The 17,984-nt window shown below is 42.6% G+C and overlaps 1 protein-coding gene across 4 annotated transcripts in view; it reads left to right on the top strand.

The window, feature by feature from the left end:
* Positions 1–17,984, top strand: part of raph1a (Ras association (RalGDS/AF-6) and pleckstrin homology domains 1a) — an 89,399-nt gene that overhangs the window by 60,002 nt on the left and 11,413 nt on the right. For 2 of the 4 annotated variants that reach the window (XM_028591809.1, XM_028591808.1), the window contains exons 9-12: positions 495–569; positions 9,008–9,085; positions 11,185–11,259; positions 14,626–14,710. In XM_028591809.1, the coding sequence (XP_028447610.1) occupies positions 495–569; positions 9,008–9,085; positions 11,185–11,259; positions 14,626–14,710 (313 nt within the window). The remainder of the gene's footprint in view (positions 1–494; positions 570–9,007; positions 9,086–11,184; positions 11,260–14,625; positions 14,711–17,984) is intronic. The other 2 variants (XM_028591812.1, XM_028591810.1) reach the window with 1 other exon arrangement.

Here is a 17,984-nt window from a genome sequence, read left to right as displayed (position 1 = left end):
TGCAGGCCTGTTGTTGAGCTGACCAGGTGGAATGAAGCAAACTCTCTAACTTTGTTTCACCGAAGCCGAATCACTTCAGTTCAGAGAGGTTATGGATGTGATGGAAGACATTTGAGTTACCTTTTCTTTCTTTTTTTTACATCTGTTCTGGGGGAAATAAAGTGAGATCTTAAAAAAAGAACACACTGCATCACTAAATAACTGCTTTAGTGTGTTAATGATGTACAAGAATCTTCATCAGATGGATTTTCTCCTCAGCTCATGTTCTTAATTAAGCTCTTAAGTTAATGTATTTGACTGTTGGTTAATGTGTGTTTTAACACTTGCCATCCCAGCGTACCTACATCGTTACTGTGATCTGTTTATCATGTGTACAGCTCTCCTTCACAGGTTTCTATCTCTGCTTCACCACACAGCTTTCTGCTAAACTGCCACATCCAGCCAATCAAACACCAGATTAAATCACCAGGACCTTTCTCTCTCTCTCTTTAAAGCACTCCTATCTGGACAGGGAAACCTCTCTGATTCTGAGAAACATAGCAGGGAAACCTTCCCACCTGCTGACCAAGGTGACGCCTCATTCACTTCTGCACGCTCCTCCTCTCCTCTTGCATGGCGACATCCTCCTGTCTCTGCTTTATCTGTGTCTATATGCGTGAAGCATGCCATGACCACGATGCATGTGAACTCCTTTTCCTTCCACCTGCTTCTTTCACCATCTCCAGAAGTGTGTGTGTGTGTGTGTGTGTGTGTGTGTGTGTGTGTGTGTGTGTGTTAAACGGTGCCGTTTGGCTGCAATATGCTGCTGTGTGATCCCAAAGCTTTACAGAGGCTGTGATACAACGTGGTGTCCCCCATGCGGTATCACAAAATTCTTACATTTGTGTTAACTTTCTGTGCCAGTAAACTGCAACACTAGTGTAACTGTGGCCTGATGAAAACAACCAATCTGTGGCAAAAATGCATTCTTAAGAAGTTGTTTCTAATGACTGAACACTCAAAAATCAAATAAAATGGATAAAATTAAACAGTGACTTGATTTTAATGCAAGAGCAAATAGTGATGATGGTAAAAAAAAAAAAACCTACAATACAAAAACTCTAGAGCACAGTTTTTGTAGATCACAAAATCATCACAATTTGCCTCACGTGTAGAACATACTGACCTTTGCTTCAATCTTAGTTTGGCACAATAGTAGATATAAAATATGCAGTTTTACATTCATGGAAACAAGTTGATAAGTATTACCGTAAGAAGTTCATTAGCTTGAACTGTCCACTTAATAAAACCGTTTGAGTTGTGACTGTTTTTGTGTCTGAAATGCCGCATTTGTAACAGGACTACTGTCAAAGACTCCTACGTGTTGAGTAACCAAACATATGCTTAGCTTAAAAAATTTCGAAATGAACATTTGGACAGTTTTAAGGTTGTCAAAAGTACCGGGACGTCCATACTTTTTTGATACCATGTGTTTAATACGATACAATCTCTGTTAATTATATATTCAAAAATGTATTCAAAGTACCAAAGCTATGAAAAACAGATCTACAATTACATTTTCAATCAAACAACTCAAATTATTAGAAATGTGTTCGTATTTGTTCAGTGACTTTTTCTGTTACCAGAAATTTGTGCAGGTTGTTAGTAAAAAAATAAAATAAAAAGAAGAGCCTTTTATTTATTTTTGCCGTGGTATCGAAATAGGTATACTACTACTACTTGTATGGAAGTTTAAAAATGTTGTTCCTTAGGACAAATATGATAATACAATATAATCAAGCCAGTTAAAGTAAGTTAGTAAGTTAAATTATTTTTCACTTTCACTGTGTTTGAGCCTACGCTCTGTAAAGCTTTGTGACTACTGAGCATTATGTGTGGAGAAAATACCCCTTTCTGCATCTCACCCAGCATCTCTCAGGTTCCTGTTGGTTTTGCTGTTTGTGGTTAAAGCGTCTCAGACACATCAGCCGACAGAGTGCAGAGGCCATTTTGCCCTTTTTCTTTTCTTTCTCTGAAGCATGAAGGATTGCTTAAAGAATAAGAAAGGGCATGAGTGAAAGCAAACTCTACCAGACTCCACATGCACGGTGTGTTTATATATGATGTATGTATATGACTGAAGAGTCTTACAAGGATGTGATCACACAGGAGTCAGTGTAAATGCAGACGCATCAGCATGTCTTACCCGGAGAATAATTTTGTTGAGTAATGAGGAGATTATTTGAGTAAATATGACATCACAAACTGATCTGTTGTGGCTATTGTACATAGGTTTGTCACAGCAGTCTTGCCTTTGATTGGACGATAGAGCGATAGTTATTTAGAAACATGTTAGTGCAAGTGTTACGTAAGCTGCTAACACGCATCCTGTGTGATCGTGCTGTAGGACTGCTTCAACAACGCTGTTGGCTTGTAATGAAATGTTTGGGATGGTAATATTAATGAGGATGTAAGAAGAACAGGTAAGTGACAGTCGGCGCTTCTGTGTCTGCATTCATCTGCCAAAATCTAAACGTTTAAACTCGACAAAAGGAAAGGTCAATACTGGGGGTGATTTTTGGAAGGTTTGCTGGATTCTTACAATACTTGCTATGGGACTGAAAACTGCAAGCTTTGTGCTTGGAAACTCCCATATGCAGATTGTTGGGAAACTACTTTGTTTTCTGCAGTGACTCATATGTGAAGTGCTCCTCCAGTTGATGACATTTTGATTTTACGCTCGAAAGACGAACTTGGACAGCTTTGTCAATCAAAAATATACAAAGAAATTCTAATTCGATAGAGAAAAAGAAAATTGTACACTACTTCCCAGACTCTGCTAACTGTGATGGGAAACAACTGTTTCTAGTCTACGATGCATTTTATTGCTGGGCCTAAAGGGAGGCATAAATAACATTTTACTGTCAGATGTATGCTGGGTACTAGTGAATTCTTCTTTCCTGAAGAATCTTTAAGTTCAGGTTCAGTGTGTGCAGTTTACAGTCTGTAGTTTACAGCATGTATCTTACAGGCTGTAGTTCAGTCTGTAGTTCACAGCGTGTTGTTTACAGCGTGTAGTTTACAGTCTACTTAATAGTCTGTAGTTTGCGGTCTGTAGTTCGCATGTATGTATGACGCCAATTTGTATGCCATTTTGGCGCGTTATCAAGACTCATTAAAGCTTTTTAGCGTGTTTATCAACGCCGTTTGGCCGCCATTGACCTACATTACCTGTGAATTTTCGCCGTAGCGAGTAGTATGAAAGGACGGAAGTCTGCACATGGAGGTTGGTTTGCGTGGCACATGAGTAAAACACGGGACTTTCACCCAGTAGAGCTGGGATCGCGTCCCGTCTGTGGTGTTTTTCAACCCATTTTTATTTTATTCTTTTTAGCCTTCCCCAATTTCTTTTTTTTTTTCTAAACCCAACCGTTTATTGTTTTCCTAAGCGTGTGACGTTGGTCACAGTCTTGTTTTTGTCGTGTTTTTGTCATGGTTTTTTTTGTCGTTTTTTTTTTTGTGTAACTAAAGCCTTTCCCAATGTTCTCTATGCCACGTGGTGTGTATGTTTACATCCGCTGTATACAGCGTAGACATACACGTGGATAGCTCAAAATGCGTACAGATAACACGCCATTTGGCTTTAGGAAAGTGGCGTGTATGTTTACGCAAAGTCATGATGCCATGTTGGTTAAGCAGCCTGGGTTTGTTCTGCTTGTTAATGAGTGTTTGGAGCTGAGCCAGTTGCAGTAATAGACCTAAATGTAGCATATGAGCCTGGTGCTAGCTAACACCGATCAATGCAGATAATGGGACTAGCTACTATACTCTAATTGTTGATGATGTTGTTGTTGTTCAACCCAGATCAGGATGCTGGTGGAGAGCAGCCATTCCCCAGCAATGTTAATGTCACCGTTTTTGTTTAAAGGAGGTTAAATTGAAATTTGCCACTTCAGTTTAGCATTCCTGATGCCGTACTACATAGTGTACATGAATGTCCTTGGATAGATGCCTCTTGATAATATGTGACTGTGATTTCCGTTAGAAACTCTGCTGCTCTTAAGCTAAAGCTGTAGGCTTCTTAATGGCTGAGGGCAAAGTTTGTTTTCTGTGTGTGAGTATGGGCATTAGATAAAGAGTAAGTAAGGAGGCTTTACTGTATTCTGATTGCATCGGCAATGTCATGATTTGATTGGATGATAAAGCAGATGATGCAGTTTGATCAGATGTTAGAGGAATGTGCCGGATCTGCCGGGATAATCTATAATCGGAGAGGAGGTGATTCCCTGCAGCATCATGTACACACATACACACACACACACACACACACACCCAAACACAACAAACAAACCGCGGCTGGCTGGCAACGGGTCTTGTTTGGAGTTCTTTGGAAGCTGTCTGTCTTTGTAAATGGCAGCAAACGGGCATATACATCCGCCCCAAGTCCTCTTCATTTGATCAACTTTTGATAGAAAAATAATTATCTTCCTAAACCTCAAGGGGTCCAATTGAGTTCTTGATCAAGCAGACTCCAGTAGGCTACTTTTATTTAGTGCTCATAGTTTGACAAAAACTAGTAGACATCCCTGAATTACCAAAGTGTATTCTGTGGACTGTTCCCCACTGATGCACCACTGTGTTGAACAGATTTTAGTAACCGACATCAGTCTAGACCCAGTGGGTCCAGAGTAACTACATTTAGTCAGATTAATTAGTTTTACTTTTAAGATCCATTTATTTCCGAGCAGCTGCCATCGGCTTAAAATCCAGCTTTTACTGCCGTGGAGCCAAGATAACACATCTCATCGTCTTACAGTGTTTACATCCTACAGTAATTCAGGCTTCACTGATTCTTGGAATAAAATGCGAGAAACGTGATTTCAATTTTAAATTGTGGTCCCAGATTAAAGTGGGAGGGGCCACGATGGGCCCTGATATTCCAGGCAGATTACGGCCAGTCTAATTCCTGCAGCAGTGATTAGGTTGAGGGTGTAATTATCACACTCGGCTTCCAGAGCACAGATGTGTGTCAAGTGTGTAAACGTATGTACTGTATGTGAGGCTGTTGGCATGCCATAGTGTGTGTGTAGTTAATGCATTGAGCATACTCTCTCTGTGTCAGTGTTACACTGCCTCAGCAAGAAATGCAGTCCACCCACACACTTTCTCAATCACACACACACACACACAAACACTGCTGCTGGCCCACTTCTGCTGCCTCTCTATAAGTCGCATAAGTCCGCTCTGTTTTGAGCCTACGGCGGCCCAGGAGGGACACATTCCTTATAACTTCAAAGGCTGAAGGATCTTTCCTCGTCAAAAGCTATTTTGAGTGTCTCTATAATGTAGGTCAACTGAATATCTAGGAGATGGGGAGAAAACGTGTTACGCTGCAAGCTTAAACATTTTTTTTGATGACGACAGCAGTGGGCGGCACAGTAGGGAAACTGCTGAAAGAACGGTTTATGTCTCGCGGAAAGTAAGCATTTTTATGTCCGAATAAAAATCCAAAACGATGCCAAACAGGTTTGGGCATAATAAATGAATTAATTGATTATCATAAATGAATGGGCTTTAATTGTTTTTTTTTAATAGAGAGAGATTTTTTAATGGGTTAAAACCCCTTACATGTTACCAATTAATTAATGATCTCCTTACAATCCCATTACTATACTTTAATTACACCATTAATGGGTAAATTCATCGTATTTATAGGGGGGAAATTAAACGGATTTGGATTAATTGTGATAGAGGGTCTGAATCAGTGAAGAGTGTAGATATCTTTTGATGCAACATGTGCAGATGACACTTCACAGTCACAGAAACTTTCTTTTGTCTTTTAAGCCGACAGCACATTTTTTTTTTTAAGTTGAATTATTAGATTATTCCTAGTATTGTAGTCCATTTTTTTTTTTATTTGATCTCTTTTTTTTATTTTCTCTTTGGACTTTAAATTTTAATTATGAGTCAAAATGTCCTCTATATCCATTTAAATATGTGGGAATCAAACGTAACCTTTGGCAGTGCCTTGCAGTGTGGTGATGATGAAGATGATGAAGGCAGAGATGAAGGGGGCAATAATGATTCTGATGGCTGTGAAGATGATGATGATGATGAAGATGATGATAGCTGACAGTACTCGAGCCAGCTGCTTCAGGCATGTAATATCATGTTATCATGGGAATTGTGAATGCTAACTGACGCAACGTAGAATGTAGTGTCAGTTAGCATTAAAATGCTAATTTCCGCAGCACAGCATAATGTTTAATGACCATCTCATTCACGTCATAAACAACTAACATTTTAAGAAATATTTTTAGTCATCATCTCCTTTAGTTCAAATGCTAAAAGGCACAAACCGAGGATATGTTATATAATATATTTTGTGAACTTTAATCCCTTGATCTTCATTTTGTCCCACATATTATTTTTAGGTGTATTTAAGCTCAAATAGGTCTTATGTAAGTACTTAATAGCTGCTAATGCTAATTGTCAATTCTCGATTTAGATATTATAAAAACTTTTTTTTTTTTGTTGTTGTAAATATATCATGAGATTACCAATGTAACCTGCCATTACCAAATCTGCTTTATTTATAATTTGTCTTTTAATTGTCCCCCATTATAAATGCTAGCACATGTTCCATGGTGGCTGACATCGCTGGCTTACTACTAAACAAACTAAGATTTATGTTCTGTATGCACATATATTTTGACACACATTTGAATATTTTTGCTATATTGTAAATATTTTTTTTTTTTCCTATATTTCTCTGCACACACCCCGTGTAACTCCTCGGATTTAAATACTATCACACACCAACTAACTGAAACAGTATATTTTTTCCACTAATAAGTGATTCAAATAGTTTTCATATATGATCTGCTGACAAACTTAAACACCATCACAGATGTTTATTCACATCATAATTCTAGTATGTTTGATACTTTACTGATTTAAATATAAATCCTGAAGCGTTAAACCCAACAAACAACACATAAGGCTTGTCATTATGAAGCTGTTTATGAGCTTATGCTGTAGGATTCACTGCTGCTGCTTAGTGTGTGTGTGTGTGTGTGTGTGTGTGTGTGCGTGTGCGTGTGCGTGTGCGTGTGCGCGCACTCCAGGGGGTTTTGGGGGGTGCCGTTAAGGAGATTGTCTGCTAATCTCCTCCTCCTTGTCCCCCATCATCTTCATTCTATTCTGCCCTTTTGCTCGTTCACAATACGGATCCTCTCGTGTGTGTGTGTGTGTGTGTGTGTGTGTGTGTGTGTGTGTGTGTGTGTGTGTGTCCATTTAAGCTGACTGGCTAAAATGGAGCACCTCTGTGAGGGGCCGGCATACATAGACGTTCAGACACTCATGGGAAAGTGGCTGCAAAGATCCCCTATAAAATTGACTTCCAACCAAGAGAGAGACTACGGGTGACTTAGAGGGTGAGACGAGGAGGAAAAACAAATCAGATAAGAGAAGCGGAAAGACGAGACGCCTGCGTTGCGTGGCTGGAGAGAGACTGCGAGGAGGGGGCATTAGGAGCTTGAGATAAAGAGATCAGTGCCTCTGCATGGAAGTTGGCACCGGAGGAAAAAAAAGAAAAACGCCCCTCCCCCACCACCGTCCATCTCTACCTCCCTCTCTCTTCCTCTCATTCCCTCTGTCCTGCTCGGCCAGCGAGGATGTGACAGGAGGAGCATCTCTCACTTTGATTGAACGCAGAAGCTAGTCTGGGAAAGAGTCAGTCAGCTTGTCTGTCAATCCGTTAGTCCGCTGCATCCCTAACCAGGCGATCGGTCGGCCTGTAAGTCAGGGGATAACTGGATTAGTCAACCTGCAGCTCAGTCAGTGTAAACAGCCAGTCAGATACCGAGTCAGTCGGTATTTCTACTTCATTTTCTCTCGTTCTTTCGCTTCTTCTACTTGTGTTTTCTATTTCTTGCTACTCCTGTTTTCGCTTCCAGATCTTGTGTTAAGCGCCTGCACTCCTCTGCTCTGCTGGATTTAAGGCTGTCTGGCTATATACACTATATACACCTCCATCCACCATCCATCCTTCTCCACCGCCTCCTTTTATTTCCCTCACAGCTGATTATCTTGGCTCCATCGCTCTGTTGAAGGTTGACAAGCCGGGTGTTTGTGCAGAATCAAACCCAAAGCTGTGATCGCAGATCGGAGCATCTCGCTGCGGAGCTGTCAGATGAAAACAGACTGGACTTTTTTTTTTTTTTCTCTCCACTTACTCACTTCTCCATCCGTCTAGTTTGTCGGCTGCTGTGACAGAAGAAAAACACCGGCAATGCCTCCAGTTTGAGTGTCTGTGTGTGTGTGTGTTTGGGATTTTTGGATAATCCTTTAGAGAGACAATGACTTATCTACCAACATGTAGCTTCCGAGCATTAATCTAATCAAGCTCCCCAGCCGTCACAATAATAGATGAGATGATGATGGTGATGATGATGATGATGATGAAGAGGAGGAAAAGCAGGTTTTTTTGCGCTGCCGACCAGACATGTCTGATGATTCCTCACATTTTGGGCTCCTTGGGCAGTGCGCCTCTGTGTTGTTGGGACTAACCCTGGGCTGCTGTTTTTGGGGGAAATAATCTCTGCTTTCACATCAGATTCATGTAGCTCTTCCTTCACTCGTTAGCGTGATAAATCTCCATCTGGAAGAAGCCTAATGAGACGGGAGTAATGTGCACAGTCAGCAGACAAGACTGGGAATATACTCATACTTTGTCCAAACTCTACTGATAAAAACGGATTTTCTGGACTTTTTTTTTTTTTTTTTTTAAATACCAGATTCTGTAGATTGGTTTGATTCTAAGCAGACACAGAAGTGTTGGTTGTTCAACTGAGAACAAACAATGAATTCCTGTTGGAGGAATCAGGTAGGTGAGAGTGGTGCATGTGTGTCCTTAATACAGATTGTGAGTGCCATTGAGTTTAAATGCTGTTGTATAATGTGTGTTGTATAATTTCTTTTGCTGTCCTCAATGTGTGTGTGTGTGTGTGTGTGTGTGTGTGTGCAGGAGGAGCAGGCTGCCAAGCTGAAGGCAGAGAATATCCGAGTCGCCCTGGAGAAGATCAAGGAGGCCCAGGTTAAAAAGGTGAGTCTGGGTGGGTCAACACACAGGAGAAAGAAAGGTGCTACAGAAATGTGTGTGTGTGTGTATGTGTGTGTGTGTGTGTGATTTGAGTATCTTGACTGTGTGCATGTGCCTGCCTGGATCTGGCACGTGTCCAACAGACTCAGTTTTCTGGGTCAGGTCAGTGTTACTCCACATGGAAAGCTCTGGTCAATAACAGCTGGGGTCAGCACATACACACACAGCACTCAGCATAATGACCATTGCAAAATAAATCCCAGAGAGAGAGAGAGAGAGAGACTGGATTAACAACCTGGATTTATTTCACACAGAGACGTAACACCAGCTACCTGTGTGACCGTCAATCTTCCTGTACACTCTCTGACTCTCACACACAAACACCAACATGAAGCAATATCATTTAAGGGATAACCATATAAAACCTCATTTATTGCTTGGACATGAGAAATACTTTCATTTGATTGGCTGGTAGGTGTTAAAACATTGGAAGCCAGATGTCTAAACAATGCATACGCATTTTTTAAAACCATGTTTTAAAAAGCAGAATGTGCTATGATTATGTGTGCGACTTACACAAACAGAATACCTTAAACATAGCTCAGCTTATAATTATTTATATTAGTGCATTTTATATATATATATATATATATATATATATATATATATATATATATATATATATATATATATATATATATATATATATATATATATATATAAGGGCAAAAATCATGTTATTTTCATTTAAGCTTTTATTAAAGCATTTGGTTAAGACTAGACTTCAACTAAATCTAAGTTATGATATTTTTGACATTATAAAAGGTTTGTATACATCAGTAATGTTTATTTAAAAAAAAAACAATTTAACAGTCATATCATTTAAAACAAAGTTAACACACCAATAGGCACTCTATGGTGTTTTAAGCCCCCAACGTCTCCTTCCAGGCAGCGCTGCACTAGGATGAGTCAATGGTTAGGGTTAAGGTTAGGGTTAGGTGCCTTGAAGTCAACGTGTCACAGCTGTGCCTTGAAGTTGACGTTGGGGGCTTAAAACACCATTGAGCCATCTAACCTTAACCCTAACCATTGACTCATCCTAGTGCAGCGCTGCCTGGAAGGAGACATTGTGGGCTTAAAACACCGATAAACCCAACAATAGGCAGACATAGCTTTTAATGTCAATGGTGAAATTTGATTGGGGGCAGCCGACCTGTCGAGCGCCAGTGTGACGTCATGGAAGCGCCGTAACTGTTTATACTTGCGCGTGGTGGTCGCGACAATAGTTGCAGTCTTCTCCTGAACAGAGGTGGCGCTAATGAGGAAAGGCTACCGACGTTGCTATTTCTATGGACTAGAAGAAGAAGAAAAAGGTAAACAACGGCAGAACTGGCAGCAGCATTGCCGTCAGTGCTTCGATTTGATTGGATGACCTACTTGGTCGGATCAAGCCTTTCATTCACCATAAAAGAACTCCTCTTAACCCAGTAAGTTTACCAGAGAGACTTGCAGTCACTCTGAGAGTCCTGGCATCCGGTTGGCCAGAGGCTCGTTCATGCTTCCCGTTTCCACTTTGTCGCGCACTCAAAATCCTGGCGCGCCAGCAAAATCTACGTCATTTTGACGTCCCATTCGCACACGCCAGCTCGGCTGCGGCTACTGTAAAACAGCCTTTAGCTATAACAGAATGTAAAATTGCCCTCTGACCCAGGTCTCCCCTACTTTGCTGTACTGGGACACTTCTTATACTGTATATTAGATGACTTCCTTTCTTTAAAAGCAAATCTTGTTCAGCACAACTGCTGCCATGACAATGACTGCTGCATGTTCATCCTCTGACATGTTTGTTTCTCCCTGAATGAGTCAAAGCAATTTAGTTTAAATATTGCAGACGTGCAGATGTGATGCATTTTAGCCACAAAGTAGCTCTATTTAATGTCATGAGAAGACAACAAAGTGCAATTGTCTTGTCAACTGCAGAACTGAATTATTGTCAGAGAATACGCACAAACAAATCACAACTGAATGTAACCACCAGAATCAAGAAATTGACAATAAAGATATAAATAATAATGTTCTCTCTTTCTTTTCCCTCTTCATAGTTGGTGATACGCGTTCATTTGTCAGACGAGAGCTCAAAGACCATGATGGTGGATGAGAGACAGACGGTCAGACAGGTACGACTCTGTCTCACGTTGCACTTGTGTACAGTCGGGCTGCAGTAACAGTGATGTAGTACTAGTAACTGTGTCACTTTCAGTAATTCATTAGACGTATTCCCCGGGAATACTTCTTTGGGAATATTTATTTTGTATTGGGAATATAATATTTATATTCTGTCCTCATTCATCTCCTTTTCTTCTTGCCCGAGCGCTGCAGTTAACACATGGAAACACAATGTTACAATGTAACTGTAGTCCCTACGGCTGAAGTTACAGCATAACGATCATAGACTGTTTATAAAGTAGGGATGAACCGAATCCAAATTTTTGGGGTTCGGCCAAATCCACTGGTTAAGATTCTGCCCAAACCAAATACCGAATCCCACTCCCATCCTCAGTCCATTAACACAGTAAACACATTAATGAAGTAAAGAACGTCCCCGGCCTCTAAAATAGTTATGTAACAACTTAACTCTTTTCACATCGTAGGAAAGTACATCGCTATCGCCAACTGAGTGACAATTTAGTTTAGCAAATTTTCACTAACCAGTGTATGACGAAGGCATGTTGGGTGGGTGAAATTAGAAAGCTAACGTTAGCTAACGAGCAGTAGCCAGCTGTTCGGTCGCTCCGCTCCCACTGTAGGTCTGCCGAGAGAACAGCTGACAGCTCGCGAGAGGCACTGTCTGGTTAACACAAGTTTTTAACTGTGACTGTCAGTCACAGTCACAGATGGAACCATCACGAGTTCCATTTTCACTTTCTCACAGCCTACTGCATTGAACGGTCCACCTACGTAAACACCTTCAACAGCTGCATCATTACGTCGACCAGCGTAGCGCAAGCGTAGGGTTCGAATCCCATCGAACCAAACCCCATCAAAAAGCCCAATATTCGGCCACATGCATGGCAACAGTCTGTTATGCAGAATTATCAGACCGCAGAATGCAATGATCGACCAATCAGAACCATGTATTCAACCAAGCCTGTGTAATAATGTTAATTGTGCAGTGATGCTCATCTGTTTGGCAGCGACTGAGGGCAGCACAGTCATCAAGGTACCGGACCGAATCCGCGTTGCCATTCCGTCTAGTAACTGCAGATGGCACCGGGTTTCGGTACCCAACGTTAAAGTAATAACGTTACATCTGTCATTCCAACAGTAGTGTCACTATTTGCAGTTTCATTATCAGAAGTTGTACCTCTCCGGGAACCATCACAAGGCAAAGTGGTCTCAGGTGAGGGGCCAGACAAAGAATGGTTCAAAAACCCTATGAGCCAACGAGAAAGAGGTGAAGTTACCCTGCCCGGAGGAAGCCCGGGGCCCCCGTCTGGAGCCAGGCCCGGGCAGCAGACGCTGGCTCTGGGGACGTGGGGGAAGGAGCCGGAGCTTGTGCGGGAGGTGGAGCGCTACCGGTTAGATCTGGTGGGCCTTACCTCTACGCACAGTCTCGGTTCTGGAACCATACTCCTGGATAGGGGTTGGACTCTTTTCTTCTCCGGAGTTGCCCAGGGTGTGAGGCGACGGGCGGGAGTGGGGATACTCACAAGCCCCCAGCTGAGCGCCGCTGCGTTGGAGTTTACCCCGGTGGACGAGAGGGTCGCCTCCCTACGCCTGCGGGTTGTGGGGGGGGAAACTCTGACTGTTGTTTGTGCATATGCACCAAACAAGAGTTTGGAGTATTCGGCCTTCTTGGAGACATTGAGTGGAGTCCTGTATGGGGCTCCAGTGGGGGACTCCATGGTTCTGCTGGGGGACTTCAACGCACACGTGGGCAATGATGGAGACACCTGGAGAGGCGTGATTGGGAGGAACGGCCTCCCTGATCTAAACCAGAGTGGTTGTTTGTTGTTGGACTTTTGTGCTAGTCATGGATTGTCTATAACGAACACCATGTTCGAACATAGGGATGCTCATAAGTGTACCTGGTACCAGAGCACCCTAGGCCAAAGGTCAATGATTGATTTTATAATCGTTTCATATGATCTGAGGCCGTGTGTTTTGGACACTCGGGTGAAGAGAGGGGCGGAGCTGTCAACTGATCACCATCTGGTGGTGAGTTGGGTCAGAGGGTTGGGGAAGACTCTGGACAGACCTGGTAAGCCCAAACGGGTAGTGCGGGTAAATTGGGAACGTCTGGAGGAGGCCCCTGTCCGACAGACTTTCAACTCACACCTCCGGCGGAGCTTTTCGTGCATCCCTGTCGAGGCTGGCGGCATTGAACCCAAGTGGACAATGTTCAAAGTTTCCATTGCTGAAGCCGCGGCTAGGAGCTGTGGTCTTAGGGTCTTAGGTGCCTCAAGGGGCGTTAACCCACGAACACCGTGGTGGACACCGGTGGTCAGGGAAGCTGTCCGACTGAAGAAGGAGTCTTTTCGGGATACGTTATGCCAGAGGACTCCGGAGGCAGTTGCAAGGTACCGAGGGGCCCGAAGGGCTGCAGCCTCTGCCGTGAAAGAGGCAAAGCAGCGGGTGTGGGAGAAGTTCGGAGAAGACATGGAGAAGGACTTTCGGTCGGCACCAAGGAGCTTCTGGAAAACCGTTCGCCACCTCAGGAGGGGGAAGAGGGGAACCATCCAAGCTGTGTACAGTAAGGATGGGACGCTGTTGACCTCAACTGAGGAGGTAATAGGGCGGTGGAAGGAGCACTTTGAGGAACTCCTAAATCCGACTAATACGCCCTCTATGGTAGAGGCAGAGTTGGAGGATGATGGGGGATTGTCGTCAATTTCCCTGGTGGAAGTTGCTGAGGTAGTTAAACAACTCCACAGTGGCAAAGCCCCAGGGATTGATGAGATCCGTCCAGAAATGCTTAAGGCTCTGGGTGTGGAGGGGTTGTCTTGGTTGACACGCCTCGTCAACATTGCGTGGAAGTCTGGGATGGTGCCTAAGGAGTGGCAGACCAAGGTGGTGGTTCCCCTTTTCAAAAAGGGGGACCAGAGGGTGTGTGCCAATTACAGGGGTATCGCACTTCTCAGCCTCCCTGGTAAAGTCTACTCCAAGGTGCTGGAAAGGAGGGTTCGGTCGATAGTCGAACCTCGGGTTGAGGAGGAACAATGCGGATTCCGTCCTGGTCGTGGAACAACGGACCAGATCTTTACTCTCGCAAGGATCCTGGAGGGAGCCTGGGAGTATGCCCAACCAGTCTACATGTGTTTTGTGGATCTGGAGAAGGCGTATGACCGGGTCCCCCCGGGAGGAAAGGGAAGTTTGGGGTCCCCTGCTGGAGCTGCTACCCCCGCGACCCGATACCGGATAAGCGGACGAAGATGGATGGATGGATTATCAGAAGTAGCAATAGCACGATTAACAGTGGCGTATGTAGTACTAGCATCATTAATAGTAGTAATGTTTTGCTCACAGTGTCTCCTGTTGTTCAGGTTTTGGACAGTTTGTTGGAGAAATCTCACTGTGGTTACAGTCCAGACTGGTCACTGGTGGAAACCATCAACGAGCTGCAGATGGGTGAGCACGCTTGCACGCACGCACGCACGCACACACACACACACACACACACACACACACACACACACACACACACACACACTGCTTCTTTGTCCTACTTATACACTGTTAGAGCTGGCTGCTTGATCTCAGTGAGCAGTTGCAGCATACGTTCAACCACACTATGTTTATCAAGTCAAGATCTATGCATTATTAAATTGTTTTAGAGCCCAAAAACTACTACAGCATAGAGCTTTATGTCACTGGCCCGGAGTCAGTGGAGGATAATGTAAAACAGACAACATATTTCAGATGGTACAATGGGATTAGCTAGCTTCAGAAAGGGTTGGCACATAAATGCTGCCGTGACTTCAGTGTGGATTGCTTTATGTTTTGACAAAGATGTTTTGAAGTAACAGATTTAAAGGCAGGGCTAGTAACTATTTCCAATCTGCAATTTTTTATATACCGGTATTGTTTGTAGTGGTCTTTACACCCTTACAGCAAAATTAATAATTGAATGATATTTCGTGTGGCCCATCCCATATGGAATTACATGACACCAATACAAAAGTAAGCTGTCCAATGTCCACGCACAATAAATAACTCATGGGCTCTGAAAAAGTAGTGAAAAAGATCCGCCATCTGTAGCTGCTATAATCCTGTAAAAACGCCCACCAATCACTGCGTCGCTGTCCACTTGGAAAGAACCAATGAAATGGCTTCTTGACCCCCTGCGCGTACTCAACCCCTCCCGTGTACGAGTCTGAGCTCAATGCGCGTCATCCCCCACATTGCTAACAGTCGTCATGTTTGTTTTAAACATTCGGTGTGATAATGTTGTGTGTTTGCTTATCGGTGAATGAGACATGAAGTCAATATGCGCTCCTTTCTCCGCTCCATTCTGAAGCAGCGGCGCTCGCGCACGTCTGTGTCTGGGTCGGCACCCCCGGGGGGGCAGGGGGAGGGGTTAGACGGAGCCCAGAGGAGAGGCTAATTTTTTGACATTACCCACCTTGCCTTTAAGTCATTTCAAACAGCTTTACTGGCTGTAGGAGCCGCATATTTCTCCTGTATGTTTATGTTAATGGTCTTATTTACATTATTCACTGATTATGATATTATGCGCTGATATTGTAGGTCGTGGGCGTGTTCACCGGGGGTTTGGGCAGAAGAGATAACGGTATATTTGTTTGCTTCCCATGTTCACCAGGTTTTGGGCTTTGACAGAAAGGGGGTGAGCCTGGGAGCGAACACTTTCCGTTGTCGCACTCACGCACTTATTCCGCACTTATTAGCATCACAAAGTCACTTTGGTAACTGCAGTACTAGTTGTATTTTACGTGTGGAGGAATGAATGATTTAAATTGGATCTGTTTAGTACCTCGCGGCTCCATTGTTTTGGTTCGCTTACAGCCTCAACACTAGCTACACTAAGACAGTAAAAGCTTTTGAGTGGTGCAACCTGATAATACAACCTCAAGATGTCCAGGTGTGTATGTGTGTGTTGAGTTCATTTGTCAGTAACATTGTGCCCAGCAGTGACTCTCAGACAGCACAGCTATTCAGCCACAAAGATGTGATCATACAAACACACACATATAAATACACACACACACACACACAAACATACACACATGCACCTCCCTTGGGGGTCGTGATGTGTGTTTGCCAGCTCTGTACTACGAGCTTCAACTCCACTTAACACTCTTTGACAAACCCACACACACACACACACAGTCTTTATGTAGGTCCGGAGCAATGATGCGTGTGATCTAACCTACATCTTCAGGGCTTCTGCTGAACAGCCAGTCAGCTTTGTTACGAAAGAGCGATAGAGAAGGTAAAGTGTAGCTCGTACAGCCACGTTCAGCCAAACCTAAACCTTTCCGCATTTAAACAAATCGACCCCACATGGGGTTCTCAAAACATGGGCAGAGGGCCAGGATTTGGCCTTAGGATGATTTAAATTGGCCTCGCTGTTTATTAAGGAAATAACCCTTTCACAGCAGCCCCTGCACACACACACACACATATGTACACACCAGCACCACCAGCACCCTGCTGGGTGCCCTTTGGCAAAACACAGACTGCCTGTCAGATCCTAACCTCTGACCTCTTACAGCTTCCCTACAGGAAATAACAGAGTGGCAAAGAATAATTATGATCATAAGACGAAGAATACGTATTTACATTATTATTAGTAGTACAATAGTAGTAGTAAGAGAAGCAGCAGTATTTCCGGTTATAATAGTAATAGTGTTAGTAAACATTTTACTATTATAAATGTATTAATTTCACATTGATTCCCAAACTAATGAACAACACATTAGTCAATGTAGGGACTAAGGTGTTTGCTCCTCATGATTACGGAGTTTGTGTCTTCTGGCCCAGGACTGATATCGTAAACAATGTGTGATAAATGATAACATTATGTAGTTTAATGTAGTAAAATTACCGTATTAGGGAAACTACACATATTTCACCGTTGCAAAAGGTCTTAGATATTTGCTTCATTTACAAAACAATTTAATAAAGCTGTTATAATGGTAATAATTCTACTTAGTGCTGCTGCTATATTATTAGTTCATATGTTCATACACAAATTACCCAGATGTCGGTTTAGTCATGACCTCAGTTATTTTAAATATGATCAGTTATTTAATTGACACATGCATTGTTTTTGGATCAGATCCATTTAAAGCTATGATCTATAATGTTTGGGTCATTCATACTACAGAAAAGATGAAGGAGCATCTACGGTGGTGTAGTGTTTTTGAAGTTGTTACAAATAGTTGCTGGCATGCGAAATCAACCAACCACGTGACATGAACAAGAACATACCATATACTGAAGTAATCAAATTACACAGCATTCACATTGTCAGCTGTACATCTGCAAACTGACAAACACACATGTAATCAACATAATCTGTTATCAACCAATTGTCAAATTATTACCAATTCATTGATTAATTATTTAACAACTTATCTTGCTGAAGGATTAAAAACTATTTTTATAATTACTATCACACTGCCGTAATCTTAACTACAGGATTATTGCGAAATCCGTGGTAATCAATGTTAGAATAATTACATTATCAAATAATAGACGGGACCACTGAAGTTATATCAAAGTTCATTTTACTTGAGAACCCAACAAGGAGGCCTTCTCCGCACTACAGAATAGTACGGACAATGACCTAACGAAAAGCTCTCTACAGCTGTTTTTTTTTTTTTTTTTTATAATACCAAGGGAAATGCAATGCAATCGTGATACAAGAGTTGGTGTCGTC

Source organism: Perca flavescens, chromosome 11 (genome assembly GCF_004354835.1).
Source record: "Perca flavescens isolate YP-PL-M2 chromosome 11, PFLA_1.0, whole genome shotgun sequence".
Classification (NCBI taxonomy): domain Eukaryota; kingdom Metazoa; phylum Chordata; class Actinopteri; order Perciformes; family Percidae; genus Perca; species Perca flavescens.
The sequence above is the reverse complement of the archived record's forward strand: the minus strand, read 5'-3'. Positions and strand labels throughout refer to the sequence as shown.